At 47.9% G+C, this 18117-nt stretch overlaps 2 protein-coding genes across 2 annotated transcripts; one reads left to right on the plus strand and one right to left on the minus strand.

Annotated features, from left to right (window-relative positions):
• Positions 1-10996: 10996 nt before the first annotated feature.
• Positions 10997-11871, plus strand: LOC128267880 (N-terminal Xaa-Pro-Lys N-methyltransferase 1). Its single transcript, XM_053004829.1, has one exon. The coding sequence runs from the start codon at positions 11062-11064 to the stop codon at positions 11869-11871; it is 810 nt and encodes a 269-aa protein (XP_052860789.1). The 5' UTR covers positions 10997-11061.
• Positions 11872-11975: 104 nt separating this feature from the next.
• LOC128269337 (kinesin-like protein Klp68D) lies at positions 11976-17295 on the minus strand. The gene is made up of 4 exons (XM_053006777.1): positions 17193-17295; positions 16228-16415; positions 14438-16154; positions 11976-14364 (listed from the first exon to the last, which is right to left on the minus strand). The coding sequence occupies exons 1-4, from the start codon at positions 17226-17228 to the stop codon at positions 13837-13839; spliced, it is 2469 nt and encodes an 822-aa protein (XP_052862737.1). The 5' UTR covers positions 17229-17295; the 3' UTR covers positions 11976-13836.
• Between the last annotated feature and the right edge of the window lie 822 nt (positions 17296-18117).

Below are 18117 nucleotides of genomic sequence, written 5' to 3' on the forward strand. Positions count from 1 at the left end.
GTCCAATCAAAGCCGAACCACACACGCCTCCAAGTCGGGGACCCCTTGAAAGCTGCGTTGATAATAAAATGGACACACGATGTTTGAGGCTCAATTCCAACGTTGACGTATCCATAAACTGTACTGTATAATGTCGCCCGGCCTAAAATGTGGGCAACTTGTAAATTATTCTTTCAATGCTCGTCCTCGCCTTCGACGTCGACGGTCGACGAAACTGGAAATTGAGCATTGAGCTTCGTAGTTTTCGAAAATAGAAACTGGAAGAGAAATTTTCCGAACATCTCAACCCGCTCTGTCAGCCGCAAAATGTCCGATGGGACGATTTAGGACCGCCAACGGCGGGGGGCCTGGCCCCTGTCCGAGGCAGTGGACCCACACCCAGTTTCACATTCTTCGGAGGAAGCGCGACCCCCGCCCGAGAGCCTGCTCCACCAGTTTTGGTCATAGCGCGCGCGCTATCTTTCAGCGAGGCCGATGCCGATGAAGGATTTCACTTTTACGAAATCCAACGGTCGTCGCCGGAACAGCTGGTATGTGTGTCAAAGACCTCCGGGGGGAGACCCGTTTGTGGCGGCCGATTTGTTTTTCCTCTGCCAAACTTGACACTCGCTGGTCACGCGAAGGGTCATTAACGGGCCATCGATCACAGTTTGTCACACACTCACACTGGCGGTTCCTCGGTGATGTCGTTTTTCATATTTCACGAACTTTTGATAAACGGTCGAATTGGTGGCTACTAATTTATAGGGTTTGGGCTGGGCTGGATCGCTTTTGACCCAACAGCAAGAAGGTACAAATTTATGCGAACCAATTAAAACAAAATAACAGCAAAAATGTATAGTGTTGACTTTGGAACCACTCGGTATCTATCGCTGCCCGGGTCCGGGGTCCGAAGGTGTACCTACACCGCAATCAACATTCCATGTCTGGAAATGTGGCCCCTAGGGTTTCGGGTTCTGGCTCGGGACTTTTGTGGTGAATATAAAGCGCACGTCATGGGGACCCATCTTCGGCGAAAGTATTCACTAAATGGCGACCGGTTGGGCAGGTCGATTAGGTTTTAATTAATTGCGGGCGGTCCGGTTCCGAATGGTTGATCTAGAGGGGGTGTTGCTGGTATGAAACCCTTTCAAGATCTTCATAAATTTATTTCGAGTCATTTTTACGTAAATTAGTGATGCATAAAGTAAGAATAACTTAGTACTAAGAGCTTAAAAATATTTTCAAGGACTCCTCTTCGGAACAACGTAAATAAATACTTCCTTTAAATGAACAGCTGCTGCTCAGCAACCAAATGGCACAAAGCCACAAGCGAATCTTTATGATCGACCATAGTCTTGAAGGCGTGACAACATCACGCCCTCTGACTAGCTGCGCAGTCGTGACCGTCAGTTCCGATGAAGAGAAAACTCTTTCGGAAGCGAGTGCGAGAGACTACGGACTTGCAACTATGCTGCCAGAGCGTGGCGCATGCGAAAGCCGTTATTGATGACGACGCGCGAGGCTGACGCTCAAGGTTATTGGTCTCTCGAGGAGCACAAATTTATGCCTTTTTTTAATGCAAATATCGGAAGATTTGGAAATGATCTTCTTACTCCCTGAATTGAAGAATTGAAGAAAGTGAAGTCTGGACTTCATTCAAGTTCTAGCACAACGTAGTCTTGTTCCTGGACTTCTTACGTTGATTTGTGTGTATAGTATGTGGAGCCCACATGAATCGGACAGATCATATGTTGGCGATCACTCTGACCGAACGCGTAGTAGCGATTGCCGCCCATCGCCCAGAACACCACGCACAGGTCTAGAAAATCGAAACCACCGCTCGAAACGCTAACCTGTTTCCCTGGAAAGGAATGCTGTGGTTCGCCGAGGTTCGCCGCCGGTTTCGTGTGGGATGTCTGCGACACGGTACTCTGGGTGGGTTCAGTTCAGCAGAGGGGTACTTTGTAATTTCGCTTGTGTTTCGCGGTAGGTAGACCCGGTTTGCCCACTTGGCAGATTGAAGTTGCACCTGAATTTTGCATATGTGGCCGGTGGTTGCCGGTGGCCATTAGGGGCCTACGCCGCTGCATCGTGGGCGTGCGCACTCCATCGCAACAATGATTATTCGATTGAAGTGGTTCGATTTCGGAAGTTGGCCAACGCTACGCTACGATCGAATCGATCGAGTAGGCTTCAGAAAGCTATACATCTCGAAGTGACAGCATCGTGTGCCTCGACGTTTTTGGAATATTGTGTTCTTCGCGTGTTGGGACTAAGCAATAAGTAACGGCGTTAGGTGCGTTCTGTGCGATTGTTTGTGAGTGAATTCACAAGTCGTAGGACGATTGCACAAAATCGCCTTCTTTTCGCGAATTACGTGCCCTCTACGAAGCCGAGGCCTCTGAACGTCGCGGGCCCTGTGGGACTTCAGCCCACAGGCTTTGGCCAGGCGGCCAACAACAATGCGTCGTATTGGGGCGATGATTTAAGACACCGCCCTCAAAGAGGGGGGGGCGAAAATCACTTGATCGTAGCGCAGATGGTGGTTGCCCTTGCATAGTCGTTGGTCCGATGGGTCTTTCAACCGGAGCGTGTGTTCCGCAAACGACCTACAATAATTATGGGCAATTGTTTGGTTTGCATCTGGCCCCAGAAGAATCCCAACCGGGTGCGAGCCTGGCCCCAACTTTAACAGCCACTGTCTAGTTTCGTCACTTCACTGGGCCACGCGTGTCTCAACAACATCTGACACCCTACGTGTTGGCGTAATGTTGGTACGCCTGGAGCATGTTCAATGTTGTGATCCATCTTATGGTGACTTTGAAATCTTCCCAAAACACAATTAAAACACGCACAGCACAAAAAGTCAAACAAACATAAAAAATCAAACAAGAAGATGAAAGATGCGAAGCTAACCTCCAGGGGCTATTATTTTGGCGTGGTTTAACGACTACACCTGATGGCTAAATCGGACAAGGAAAATGATTAACGCGGCGCGGTACGGAGCACAAAATTAATCCGTACTTCTTCCGTTCCGTTGTTTATACGCGGTTAGGAGGCAGTGTACGGTGCTCTCGTCGCCGGTCGCCGGCCACCTCCGTGTCCGCCTCATCCGACCGGGGAGGGTTGAAGGGTTCAACGACACTCGGCACCGTGTGTGATGGCTGAGGGGCGCTGAGAGCATGGGCAAAAATTGGGAGACGCGAACCCCCGGCGTGTGCGTGTGTGGGATCGTGCGGCTCATTTGGCTCCAAGGAACATCGGCGAGCTTGGCTGAGGAATGTGCACTTGGGGCCCAACTATACTATGTATATGGTAGTTTGGTGTACGTTTGGCGTTATGGCGTTTGTCGCCAGGCATTTTACATTTCCATTTCTTGCTTGTCCATTTCTGGTTGTTTCGTGTGTTGGCTCACGTTTATCGAATTTCTTTTTGAAGAACGATTCTCTTCTCTGTTCGGGCGGATGGCCACGCCACATTTATTTTTTCCAATTTACCTTCAACCCTTTTTCGGTGCGCATCGCAATCGGGCCAGCGCACATTGGTTTTGGTAAAACAATCACGTTTGATAATTGGCTGACTGATTCATTCGGTACGCTCCGTTTCGCACCGCATTGGCTTCATTGCGTATGCTAGACATGCTAGAGCTCACGGCCCAGCAGGAGTCGGGCCCAGCAGGAGGACAGTGCCGTTTCGATGATCAATGATCGCAGCGCAGGGCACATATTCTTGGCTGCATTATTCGCATATTTCAAAAAGTGGGAAATATTGGGTTTACCGAAAAACTCTGTCAGTTAGATCAACTCTCACCATTGTTATTTCATATTGTTTGACGCATATCGTTTTACTGTTTCTGCTTTTATACAAGTTCATGAGTATTTATAATCAAATAAAAACATAAACATAGAGGCACGTAAAAATGTATGAAAAATGTTTCGAAAAATTTAAATTTTAATATGAAAAAGACTCAAATGTTATCCTTCATAATATAAAACAGCTAATAAAGTCTATTTCTTATTTTATAACCAGTTGCAAAAAACATTCGTTAACCGATAAAAAAACTGATTGATTAAGGCACGGTATGCAGTTGTGTGATCGTTGCAGATGATTAAACTGGATGGTAAGCAAAGTCGAATCGTTGATTAGCCAAATACATTATTAAGCAAAGGGCAAAAGCTGCACAAAATAGACTAAACGCGACTGCATTGAAGTACGAAAGTCGCAGGGCTTGGCTTAGATTTTCTTTCGCATCCTGCAGGCTGGCAATGAACACTTGTTCTTGATGTTGTGCCGGTATTCGAGGATGTAAAAAGTGATATTTAAAATGGCAGAAATGGGGTCAAATTGGTATTGTATAGGTACAAAGCCCATAATAAAACTGTGACATGACATAACATGAAACATAGGAAATTGCGTTGTTTTTCTTGACTTCCGACAGAATTTTCCAGTTGACCTTAAAAAGAAGTTACATCTAAAACATAAAATGCATACGAAATTCAATAATTCAAATTGCAAAATACAGTATATTATTTCCAATGGTCATTTGGACATGTTTTTATAGAAAACTCCACTAATTTATGTGTGAGAAAAAACAACACATTAAGGGCCGAGCCGCTACAAACGTTACGTTTTCTGGCGTCAAACAATATCATCAGTTTCGACATACGCACGCCACGTGGCATGCAACTCGGAAATTAACTCATAGCTTCAACTTTAACAATGTTTAACTTTGAAATGCGCCATTCAAAACACAGGTCCCCGAGTCGGTTTGATCTCAAAACGAGACTGGCGCAAAACGGTAGCTGGTAGTTGTGCAGCAATTGTGTTGTGTAGCTTCACTATTTTGGAGACCAAACATAAATATTCAAAACGTGCCTTCCGCGCGGTGCCTTCCTAAGCGCTCACAACGTTCGCTGTTCGTGGGCAATTTTTCACGCTGCACTTTCCTTCCCAAAACATCACCCGTAATCATCTGGGTCCCTTCCCAACGACGGCGTAACGTTACGCCGGTGTTACGCCAACGCGGCCAACATAATTATTTGTTACCTTCGCCGCACGCGGCGGCGGCCTTTGGAGCGGCGGGGGACTAACAATGGTACACGGGTGTTCATAATGAGACAATTTGGTTTTATAAACCGCAAAACAAGACCGAAACCAAAGTTCTCACCCGCAGGACCGCAGGTCATGAAACGAAACTGTCACGCTGGCGATTTGAATGGAGCGTGAGTGAATTGCTGTGTGTAACGGTCGGTGTCGAAGAGAGTCTCCCATATGCGTGTGTGTTCCAGCAAAACAACGGCATGATCGGAAGCTGGTTTGGCTCAGCTGGCAGCCGTATTCCGGTACAGTCCTCTAGGCCCTCATTATTCAGGTGATTAATTATGTATTCATTTTAATCCATTTGTGGCACAACACGAAACATAAATCCAGGGGACGATTGGGTTGTGAAGCATAATTCCCATTGCCTTTTTTTGAGCCTTTTTTCCCATTGTAATCTATTCTTAATCGATTTTTGCTTAAGAATCGATCAGGTTCATCAAGCGTCTTCGTTTCGATCTTTCGTTCCTAATTATTTCCAACTGATTTAGCTTTCAATCCATAAAACGCAATAAAAGTGCTTCATTAAATCATTTCCATTGTGAGAAGTGAAGCAGCTTTCCCAAGTGTACCCTGACTATGCTCATCGGTGCTAGATGGTGCACCGATAATCCGACCCGTTAGTGCTCCGGAGACAGAACGGTAAAATTCGAGATGCGCAGCTCCACGCATCGGTCAAGACCGGCTTCGGAGCAGAGCAGAAACTCCATTTTTTTCTATCACGCCAGCAAAACATGGAAAGTTGTCCTCCGCGCACGCTTATTGCGTATGTTGGTTTGTGTGTTGTAGCTGTGGGCAAAATATTGAGAGCTTAGAAAGCAGGAACTTACCCTCTCTGATATCTTTCCAGTGTTGCTAGATAGAAGGTGACCGAGTCAAGCCACTGTATTATGCTAATCTGAGACTGAGCCACTCCAACGAGAACCTCTTGCCGAGTGACTGCTAATCGAACCGCACACGAAATAAGGATCTATTTTTGGCTCCGATTCGGTGAATTCACGTGCCGAGTGAAGGTTAAACCACTTTTGGCAGCACCCCCTTGTATGCCACTTGATGCTGCCACCTTCTTCTTTGCGCAGATGGTTGCGCGAAACAGTAAGAATCACTTCTGAAGAAGGACACACCGCCGACACACACACACACACACACGACACAGGCACGCACACGCACGATCGCGGACACACTTGGGAACTTTTTCCACCACGTTGCGAGCAGTGTGACCTTACCACGTTCGCTTACGTTCGAAAGCGGTCAACCTACATCTGTGCGGTTCCAAAATGGAAGAAAACAAAACAAAATAGATACTATGAAATATTAATGCGTGTGTGATTTCCAATCTCCGCTCGTCCCGGGCGGCAGGCCAGAAAGGTAACGACCCGCGAAACGTGAAAGTACACTCGGCGGCGGTTTGAACGAAGAAATTTCACTCCACTCACTGGCCGGGCATGAGGCCAACCGAGAAGGCCACCCCAGGCTGGAAGGCTGGCTCGCGAAAGGAGCGAAACCCGAATCGAACCGAACAAGTTTAACGGAATAAATATTGCAGTTGTCGCCGGTGCACGCGGCCAACGCCGCATCACTGGACACTGGCAAAAAAAAACGGCGCGACCTCCGGAACAGGCTTTACATTTTGCGTGGTACAATTTCGAACACCTACTAGGCTTTGACTGCCACAGGGCACAAGGTTGAAACGACCGTTGCGGGGGGATTGATGCTTTCTCGGGGATCGGATCTTCTCTTTTCACGATGATGATGTCATTCGCGTCGCGACAGTGGAACTACCACAAGGCGTTTTTGTATTGATTTTTTGTTCAAACGAGTAAACACTTTAGCAATCTTTCGGCAAACACTTCCGAACGACCGGCTGGGCGACGCTCACTCTTTCATTACTTCCAATGAACGTTATACAAACAACTCCTTCTGTTGGATCTCACTGAACGTCACGGGTTCGTCGTTGCCAGACCGCACAAGTCTCCGCACAGCTTCACCGTTGGAGCGTCGGAGGGCGTTGTTGGGAGCGCTGCGATTTGCTCCCGCGCGCCATCTGGTTCCTTGCAGAGTGTTGTTGCTAGGGCCAAGGGCTCTAGGTTCGACACACCGAGGAATGCCAGCGGTTCATTCACGTGCGGCCAAGCGCAAAAGTTGCGTCAATCCGCGCCAGTCTGCCTGTGCCTGTGTAGTGGTGGTGGTGGTGGTCGTAGCTGGAAGGTACCGGAGCCGAATCATCGCACCGCGACCGATCACCACACACCTTGCCTTTCACCTGCGGTTCTGCGCCCGCCCGAAGATCCGTGACGCGGAATTCTACGCGGCGCGGACGCGGTCGAAGACGCCAACTGCCCAGACGCAGGCAGGCTGGCAGGCCCAGAATGGCACCAATTAGGAGCGGGCCGCGGGTTGGATTATTTTCTCAACGTGAGCGAACGGAATTCAGATAAAATTACTACGGTGTTCCCGCGGGGGTCAAAGTGAGCCCGTGAGGGGTGAGAGAGGGACTGACCGAGAGACCTCCACGCGATTGTGACTGACTGTGTCCGACGAGCGGTTTCGGTGAACTGGTCGCGGGCTCCGTTACTGCGAGCATGGTCTGCTCCGCCTCGTGGGGAACAACATATTTCTGCTCTCTCTCTCTCTCTCTCTCTCTCTCTCTCTCTTTCCATGTTCTCTCAACCCCTTTTGGGGTTGGTAGCGTTTCTTGCGAAGAATCGGAAGAAAAGCGTTGCTCACCTTCTACTGAAGTCGATACAAGGGGAAGAATTAATTACAAAACATGCTAACATTACTTCTGATATTTCCACAAGTTCAATCAGGTTTCTTATTAAACGACAATGCCTATTTTTTGTTTCCTTAAAGTTTGAAAACACACACATTGAATTTCACTCTTGGTTCTTCTCAAAAACTATGCGTAACTATTGAAGAAATTGAGAAATAGAGACTCCTACTAATATTACATTACATGGATGTCACTGATAGAATAAAATATACTATCCATACACTTACATTTTGGCGAGTATCGAAAGTCGCCGATGAAGCACACGGTGCCATAAAGATCCAGGGCAGAAAATTTCTTAAGAGATGCTTTTTTAAAAGTTAGTACAACGAAAAAAGAGGTTAGTACAACGAAAAAGAGGTAGAAAACTACAACTATTTCCTGTTATGTTCTCCTGTGATAGTTGTTCGAAACACTTGTGCTAGACCAACATCCAACCTTCTCCACGGGTCCGTCATTCCAGCGCAGCATCATGGGTGGATCGTAGCCATCTGCAGGGTCGTCTCTGTTGGTGTGTATTTCATAATGCTTCTCACTCGCGGCAGAATCATGGGCAGCTCCAAAGCTCCACTGGTTTCTCCGAAAACGTCGATTCTTCCTTCATGATCCACTGTCTTTGTCTCTCTCTCTCTCCATTACTCTCCCGATTGAGAGAAGCTTTGGGACGCTGATTCGTGCTCGCACTGCTCTAAATGGGCTCCCCACCCCCAGAGGCAACTTTCATATCTCGGTGGCTAAGGATGCCGGAGAATGCTGGACGCGCTAAAACGACGAAGAAGGACGCGTGTGTGTGTGTGGCTAGTGGCCTTCCACGTGTTTGTGTGCATTTGTAGCGGATTTTTCTTCACCATAGCTTCGCGTTTCTCTTCGTCTAGCGATCGATCGATCGCCACTACACACGCCAGTTGGGCATGGGGCACACTCGAGCAACCCTTGTCTTGGGCGCTGTGGTATTTTTTGCTAATGCCCGGGTTCTGCCAAGTTTTATATTCACATTTTTGCGTTTCCCCACACCACCGCCGTCATTATCTGTTTTCTTAGCCCGTCCCTCCGCGTGGTCTGTCTCTCGCGTCCGGCTAGATCCGATGTTGTCTTCGTTCCTTCGACTCACTCTGCACCGCTACCGGTTGGAGAGCGATACGGAAGGAGATAAGACATGAACGTGAAAGCACTTCTTCGGCACCTCCGTCATTGGCATAATTTCCACTCGACCCTCGTCCTGGTTTCTTTTGGGTGGTGGAACATTGATAGGCGCAGCGGTTCCACTAAGAACCACAGTGGAAGAAGGCTAATGTTGTCCTCCTCATGTAGGCTTCCTGTTTTCTGGTGGCTTGCACCATTCTGTCGAAGTTTCCAAAACATAAAACAAGTTTCTAGTCACACTTCTTCATGGCAATTATTAATGTAGTCTCCTCCTCCGGACCGAGTCTTCTCTCGAAGACATACCTCCACTTGCCGTGGCGTTGCCACTTTCCGCCTTGCGGTTTCTGCAGGCTGTCAACATGGCGTTAAAAGTGGACCGCCGTAGAGCTATCGAACTCTCTCGAGAGAATTTTGACTCGGCGTGTCGGCATGGAAAGACGGGCAGCGCAGGACGCCGTCGAGCGGGCCGGGTTGTTGTTGCAGTCCAGTTGGAAAGCTTCACAGAAGTGTGTTTTTCTGGGCAAAGGGGCGCATTGGGAACGACCTACGAATGGAAGCTGCGGAACCGGTTCCCCGGCACGGTTTGGGCAGGGAAATCAGCTGTCATCTCAGGAAATTAATTCGATAATACGGCTGTACGAACGAGTGCTCGGAATATGCGACCCGACACTTGCACCGAGCGTCGCATGATCAGGAGGAATCAGTTTAACCGCAACGGTACTAGGGGGTCTTCACAGGGGGTACGTGTGCTAATTAAGTTACTTCCTCATCACATTGAAACTATGACACACTGCCGGAAAAGCCGTTCAACTCTCTCCGGATGAGAAATTGTCTGGAACACATAAGGAACCTAAGTTATTTATCTTCATCAGTTGTATGCCTTTATCAGTTATTTGCACAGAATATCACTTGTTTTGTTGCAATGTGCGAAAAGAAACGGAAAAAGAAACGGAAACGGCCAAAAGATTGGTTAATAACAATAAGACCAATTTTTCCAATTTAGTCCTTTTTCAGAACATAATTATTATTCGATATTTATTCGATTGGTTGGTTTTTAAAATGGTTTAATGAGATGTGTGCCATAAAAAGTTGGTACACCTCGAATTTCCTCAATTGTCTTCCAAAGTAATTTTTATTGAGCACGCACGGGAAAAAGGGAAGATGGACACCGAAACCGAGCCCCCATGCATACGAAATTAGTCATCGATTGTTGAAATTGATCAGGAAGGCAAAATGCAGAAGGAAAGAACGAAGAGAAAGGAACAGGTGAATTCCGGAGGAAGACAATGGCACAGTTCCCTGGTGGAATGTGATTGATTCGACTGGTACCCGTCAGAGAGAAGCATATCATCAGCAGCGATGTGTTGTTGGCTTGAAATCCTGTTTCAGCAACGCTGTCCCACCGAGGAATGCCGAAAATGAAAGTTTCCGGCATTCAAATATTGCAAGACACTTTCTAAATGTGTGAAAATCATCGACCATAATTTAGCACCGAGCATCGTCCCATTTGTGTCAAGGTGGGGCGACGATGAGCAGAAATATGCTGCTATGAGTTAATAAACTGTGACCAAACACAAAATTCCATAATTTTGTAACTTTAAAGCTGCACGACCATAAAAAGGGGTCAGTGTGGAAATCGAAACTAAACGAACGTGTCTGAACATTGTAATGTAGCATTCAAGGTGATTTATTTTCTATCGACTTTCGTAAGTTTTAAAACACTTCCTAACGTACTAATTAAGTGCTTCAAGTGTGCCTTTAAAGGTTCGATTTGAATACTGATGGAATTTACTTATTCGGCAATTTTGAAACCATCAAACAATTCGTTAACGGTTGACACACGCAACATTCGATGTTTTGGCGATGTTTTTCTCGCCGGTAATTGAGAGCTGTCATTTTACTGTCACTTTTTTTTGGTCCCGGTTAACGTTTTCGTTGCCGGCGCGAGTTTTGGCCAATTCGTTTCTAAACTATTTCGTCTAGCGATGCTCCGCGCTTGTGCCTTCGATTAGTAACCGTCCGGTGCATATTTCCTCTCAATCACCAAGTGTTCCTTAAACCACTCTGCAATGGAGTCGGCATCGGTAGAAGAAGCCACCGCCAACCAAACCCTCGATGGAGCCAACCCCAATTCCTGCACGATGGAGTGCGAAGCACCGAGCGAATCGTTCTCAAATGATACATCACCCACCGAAGATGAAAGCATTACCACGGATAGTGTTAGTTATTACGCAAATGCCAAAAAGTATTGGTCCTCCGTGTCGCCAACCGTAGACGGCATGCTGGGCGGTTTCGGTAGCATCTCCTTCATCGATATCCGCGGGTCGGAGCAGTTCCTGAAGCATCTTTACAAGCAAAAGCCGGTACCGGGACGCCGGCGAGCGTTAGACTGTGGAGCCGGTATCGGGCGGGTGACGCGAAATTTGCTCGTTCCCGCCTTCGAACGGGTCGATCTGGTTGAGCAAGATGAAATCTTTTGCCAGACAGCCCGAACGGGCCTAGCGGATTGCGGCCCTAAGGTGGGCACCGTGTTTAACGAAGGGCTGCAGAACTTTACGCCCCAGGAGGCACACTACGATATTATCTGGTCCCAGTGGGTGCTCGGGCACTTGACCGACGAGGACGTTGTGCAGTTTTTGCTTCGCTGTGCGAAAGGACTGACTAGAGGTGGCATGGTGGTGGTGAAAGAAAACTTCACCTCCAACGACGAGGTGGACGCCGACCGGACAGACTCGTCCGTGACTCGGCCCCTGATGTTGATGAAGCAGCTCTTGAAAAAAGCAAACATGCGTGTCGTCAAGGAGCAACGCCAAACAAGCTTCCCCAAGCAGCTTTACCCGGTATACATGCTAGCGCTGAAACCTGTAATAAAGAAATGACCGTTTTCATGGCTCGTCGGTCAAAAATCTATGTGCAAACATACTTGTTATGCTTTCATCTGTATGTATATTTACGGAAATTAGTAGACCCTTTCTACACGCTTCGGTAAGCTACGGATCAGCCTCCGCCCATCTAAACTCTCCCGAAAAATCTATTCAGCTCGATGGCTCACGAATTAAGTTGTGCGTCATTCGACCACTACACACGTGTGGGCCACCGCGTTTATCACTGTTCTAAGGGACGACGGTTACAAAGTTAATTTTGTTTGTTTTCACGTTCACAAATACGAGCAATAAGCCAGACATGCTGACTACGTTGAGTATAATTAAGCGATGCTGGGGCGTACTATTAGTAAATTTAGTCGCAGCTGTAAGGTAGGACCACTGTTACAAGGATTCTCAGCCAGCTGCGTAGCCTGCTTCGAATGAGACATCCATCCGATCGATAGGATAATGTATTAGGATGCGCATATATTGGTGGTGCAGGTATTCGGAAATCCCCGTTCGTGAAATGTCAAGAAAATATGTCCTTTAAAGATGACGACGCCGCTTATGGAAAGTAATTTCCGTGAGATGATAGTGTGTTGTATTGGATAGAAAAGCATTCTTGTATGTGGATTAGTCTTGCTCCGAATGTTTGGGAAATGATTTGTTTTGGAGATGCCTTAAATCCAACCTTATTTCGCTGTTCACTAAGTAACGTGTTCATTCCAAAGTGGGTAACGTAGATAAGAGACTAGATCTTATGGCGTCTGGCCCTCAATCAACTAACAACACTGGATCCAAGAATCCATGTACTGAATGATGATGCATCGTGCAACTCTGGTGCTGGTTAAAAATCTAATCCCCAATGGTGGTGACAATGACAAGATGATCGCGAGCTATGAAGACACTCAAATGCTGCACCGACGAATTAGAAGAAAACATTCAAACAGTACTAACAGAAAATATAAATGTGATAAACTGATACTTATTATCATACCTTCAACCATATTTACAGAAAAACTCAAAATAAATGGATTGAATAAGGATGATCTTGTTGGGAATTGTAGCATCGTCGCTCTACAGGTTCCAATCTTTATCAAACTAAACAGAAAAACTGTACCAACAATAAGGTATATTATCTAAATAAGTAACAAAATAAATACATAGAAAATCTTCTTTTCAAGTGCGGCAGATAAGCCCTCTCTGATAAAGAACTCAAGAGCAACCTCTTTTTTAGGTTGGAGAAAGGGGGCGAACAAACACAACGAAAGCAGTAAGAAACGGTAACATAACATAACGTAAAAATATTCCTAAGCACAGCGTTTGTTAATACCTTCCGAAAACTTGTGTCCCGTCCACGAGTCTCGTCGTTCTCATCGCCTCTGACTCCATTTTTGGTTCTTTTGTGACACCCCATTGGCCGTTTTGAAACGACTTTCGAGTATCGTTTTGTTTCTCGTCTAGCTTAGCTTACGTGTACTAAACCACACTTATCAGGAGTATGTTGGTTCCTTCCGCTCAATCTGTTGTGGCTCAATTCACTGGGATCAATAACATTCTCGATCGAAACGTCCTTCCAACTCCTGTCGTCCTTCATATTTATAAATGGCGTGTGTTTTCAAAAGCGCGCGCGTGAGTGAAACTTTTCCTTCATTCTTTCAATCATCAATAACCTTCGGAAACAATAAAACATGGTTGCGAAAAAAGGAAAAGCCTGTTTGTGAATCGGGAAACTAAACCCAAAGCAAAGACGCATTACGATAACAACGAGAGGTTCAATCGCTAAGCACAGCGAAACGATCGGGGACTCTCTTTGAGGAACGTTTCTATAATGATCGTTGCGATGAACGATTCTGCAACTTGTTACCATACCACCAGAGATTGTTCCTCTGATAGTTCAGACCGTCTTAATGTGTGGTGATTGTGATGATGATGACGATGATGCTAGATGAGTACTTCAGTTTCACCGTGGCGCAGACTCTACTTCGGAATGAGACCACGAGCCTTCGGGAACGTGCTCCCCGCTCCTACTCCCGAGCCACTCCCATGGCCACTGGCCGCTAGGGCAGCGGAGGTGGACGCCTTCTTGGAGGATGCTGCCGAATGCGCTCCAAAGGCAGGTGCCGCTGACTTGCCTCGGCTATAAATTGACGACCGAGCTCGGCTGCTACTGTTATTGTGGATGTGGCTGCTGCTACTGGGTATTGTGCTTCCGATGCCAACGGTGGCACCTCCGACCGTGGAACCGGAACTCGTCCCCAGGACAGCAGGTCCGCTCGCTGACGGATGGGAAGCTGTATGATCCGCGTGCATGTTACGCTTGGTAATCTGATCCAGCCGCATCTTCATCATGCTAGCGTAGTTGGATTGATCGGTGATGTCGATGTCGTCCTCCGTTTGCATTGCTTCTGCTAGCACCGCCTGCAGTGAAGCCGAAACTTTCGGGTTGGAGTACTCGTACGTTGTTCGGAGCGGCATGTCCAGCTCGTAGTTCATGATGTTTTCCCCCTACGATCGAATAAGAGGAAGATTCTAAATTATCACCCATAGTGCAGCATCATAGTTACAACATTCTACTTACCTTATACCGAACGGCATCAGCCGAGTTGGTTTTGATCATGTGCAGCGCATACTCGCTCATCGGTCGTCTCCGGTTTGGTTCGGCGACAGGCCGTGACACCACGTGGTGGCTGCTGAGCATCATGTTTCCGTTCAGGAACCACTCTTCGGCCTCGTCGTCGTACTTGGCCTGCGTGTACAAGCGCGACTTCACCTCCGCCGGCACAAAATTATCGATAACAAGCAGCAAACGCTTTAGCTCCTTGATCAGTTCGTTCTGCGTCATCTCCAGCTCGCGCCGGTCGCGATTGTGTTCGTCGCGCGTATCCTGCAGCTCCTGCTTCAGGGCCATACACTTGGCGTAACACTTTTTCAATTTGCGCGTCTTCAGCTCAGCCTCCTGCTGGAGCGAGGTAAACGTTTCCCGTATCTCCATCGTCGACTCTTCCTGCAGCTCCAGCTGCTGCTGCATCTCGATTTCGCGCTTCTTGCGCTCCGCAATCTCCGACAACTTTTTCTCCAGCTCGAACTGCCGCTCGGTGTAGGTGTCCAGTATGTTCTTTCCGCCCTTGACTAGTTGGCCCTCGAGCTCCTGCAGTTTCGAGGCGAGCAGGGCCGTCGCTTCGCGCTCCTTCATCAGCTCCTCTTTGGCCTTCGCGTCCAGCTCGTTAAAGTCCTGCTCGTTCTCCTTCTCGCAGTCGTCCTCCTCTTCCTCTTCGACTTCCGAGTCCGATTTTTCATCCGACTGCACCAGGCTCGGTTCACGCTTTACCCGTGACACCACGGCCCGCTTCTTGGCCTTCTTCTCGCGCGGCACCGACTTCTCGCGCTTCTGTCGCTCGCTGATCAACTTCCGCAGTTCGGCAATCTCGTTCTGGTACTCGCGCAGTTTCGTGTCCTGCGGATCCTCGTTCTTCACCGGTTTATTCTCGATCGTCTTCGCTCGGTGCGCGTACCGTAGTGTCGTAAGCGTTTCATTGTAGTTGTACTCGGACGGCCCAATGTTGGCGATCATGATCGTCTTCGAGTTACCACCGAGCGAGTCCTGCAGCAGGCGCGTCAGCTTCGAGTCACGGTACGGGATGTGCGGTGATTTCTCTGCCAGAGCCGAAATAACGTTGCCCAGCGACGACAGCGCCCGGTTGATCTTGCTGGCCTCCTTCAGTCGTTCGGCTGTGGCGCCCGTTTTGGACTGTCGCTCGCTGCCGGCCAAATCGATCAGATTCAGCTTACCGACCTTCACCAGCGTCGCGCCGGCTTCGCACATTTCGATCTTGATCAGGAAAATCGCGTGCGAGCGCGAACTGTGCTCGTTCATGTTGGTAAACCCGACCGTGCGGTTCTTGTTGCCCTGGTGCATCACGTGCAGCATGTCTTCGACACTCTTGCACAGTACCGAGTGCAGGTTCGGCACCACAATGCCCCCGTCCCGCTCGCGTAGCTCCAGCGTGGCAGTCAAGTTCGGTTTCAGTAGATCGCGCAGTTCCTCCATGTAAATTTCCAGATACGACACGGCCACCAGAAAGTTCATGTTCTGCGCCCGATTAATGTGCGCCCAGACCTGCTCGAAAGCCCGCGGTATGATGCCCTTCTGTTCCAGGTCGTTTTTGATGCCTTCCATCGTGTGCGTCTTGCCCGTTCCCGTTTGACCGTACGCGAAGACGCACCCGTTGAAGCCCTCCATTACGGAGGCCACCAACGGGCGCACCACCTCATCGTAGATCGTTTGCTGTGTGGAACTGTAAAAGTAGGCCACCGGAAATTATTCTCCCTTGTTGGACTGATCACAATGACACTGGCTCCACTACTCACCTGCAATCGTACACCGCATCGTACGTGAACATTTTCTTATTTTCCCGTGAAGCCTCATTGCAGTTGAGGATCTCGATCACGCCGCGGCTCGGAAAAACATCGACCACCTTTTGAAAGTTTCCGGTCACTTCCTTATTGTTTAGCGGCCGGCAGCGTACTACCACCTGTACGCACTCGTTTTTGGCAGTCTGCAAAAGGAAACAGAGAACGATTAGCGAGGGATCGACTTTCTCGAAGTGTCCATGGCGCAGGAAAAATGCATCCTATTGATTTGCTCTAAAAGCTAGCACACGGTGCAGAACATTGTCGAACACCGGTTCCCATCGAGTAAGCACCATCAACCGTTAACACCCCGATTTTGCGCCGATCCTTTCGACACTTTCAATTTCAACGCAACCTTTAGTCACGCATCAGTTCACCACGAGGTGGGTCCGAATACTAATAGCTCAAGGGGGAGCTACTACGGTGTGTTTTTGTACTGCCACACCTTCCAATGGCCGATGCGTCTGCACGGCGCAGACGAGAAGGCACTTGAAGCGAAACCCACAACGTATTTACAACCCCCATATTCGTAGCGCGCTTATTGTGCAATTCGTGTGATGTTGTTTTTTTCCACTTCACTCTGTTCGCTCTTCTGCTGGGCGTGGGGTTGCTTGCGTCGCGCTCGCTGGGCATCACATCTTCGGCCGTGTGTTTTGGACCCATCGCGCACTGCGGCCAGATCGCGGACTGACGCAAGTTTCGTTCGATTTTGACTGATTTTGTCTTCTGTTTTCCGATCACGATGACGCACCGTGAAACACGCACAATCGGCCTTCACTACATAATATCGCGGTGATGCCATGGAGCGCTCGCTTTCAAGGCAGCAGCAGAGGGGTTCAAGGAAAGCCTTCCGTTTTTTCCCCATTTTTTTTCTTCTCCCAAGCAACTTGGGCGCTCGGGGTCACTATCGCTGGAGCACCTACCGAAGGACTGGTTTTTGTTTTGATGTTCCGCTCCATCGTCGATTGCTCGGTAAGGCTCGCGCGCGCCAATTGATTAATGTCGAACGTGAAACATCAAATATTCACCAATCGGCCGTGATTTTTCACATCCGGTGTGCCATTCTGTTGGCCAGACCCACGGGTTTGTTTGCGTTATCGATTCAGCTGGTATCCAACACACGATTGAACGGGGGTCGACAGTAACTGCAAAAGTGATGCTCGCAGCGCAAATGCGAACTTACGGAGTGCGCAAGAGAGTGAGCAGCGGCTTTGCAGTGTGTGAAGAAGCGAGAAAAAGGATCAACCAAGTTTGACAGTTCGCCTAAACGAAAATATGACGTTTGTGAAATGTATGAGCTGCGTACTGGTTAGTAGTGGGCTGCGTGCTTATTGTTGTTCAATTCAAAAAAATTAGGACGCCTTTCAACGGTTAAGAAATTAAACCGAAAAAGTTGCTGCTTATCGGATAGCATACCTTCGGAGCAATCCGAAGCTGCCTAGGCTTATAGGTTTTTGAGGAAATGGGTAATACTGCATGCCGGAAAACACTTAGCCGTAGTATCCTTGCGAGAATGATCCATATACACAAAATGATGGGAATTGATTAGAATGCGTTAGAACAATTTCCAGCCGTCCAGAGCTCAAACAGCTCACGCCAACACTCGATGGTGACTCGTCTTTTAACCGGCTAATAGTGCATATATCTTGCTTCTAAAAAGAATGTTTCGTCATGTGATAAGGTTTGATCAAATTCAGGTTTTTTTGTCGTAAAAGCTTCCAAAGAACTGTTTCATCTGTTGAGAATACTTATACAAAAATCCTCCTTAGCCATAAACATCTCAAAATCAATTGTTTTATCTTGTTTTTAGAATTTAAACCGTTTAATTTCGTTATCTCCAAATAGATT

This window comes from Anopheles cruzii, chromosome 2, assembly GCF_943734635.1.
Source record: "Anopheles cruzii chromosome 2, idAnoCruzAS_RS32_06, whole genome shotgun sequence".
Classification (NCBI taxonomy): Eukaryota; Metazoa; Arthropoda; class Insecta; order Diptera; family Culicidae; genus Anopheles; species Anopheles cruzii.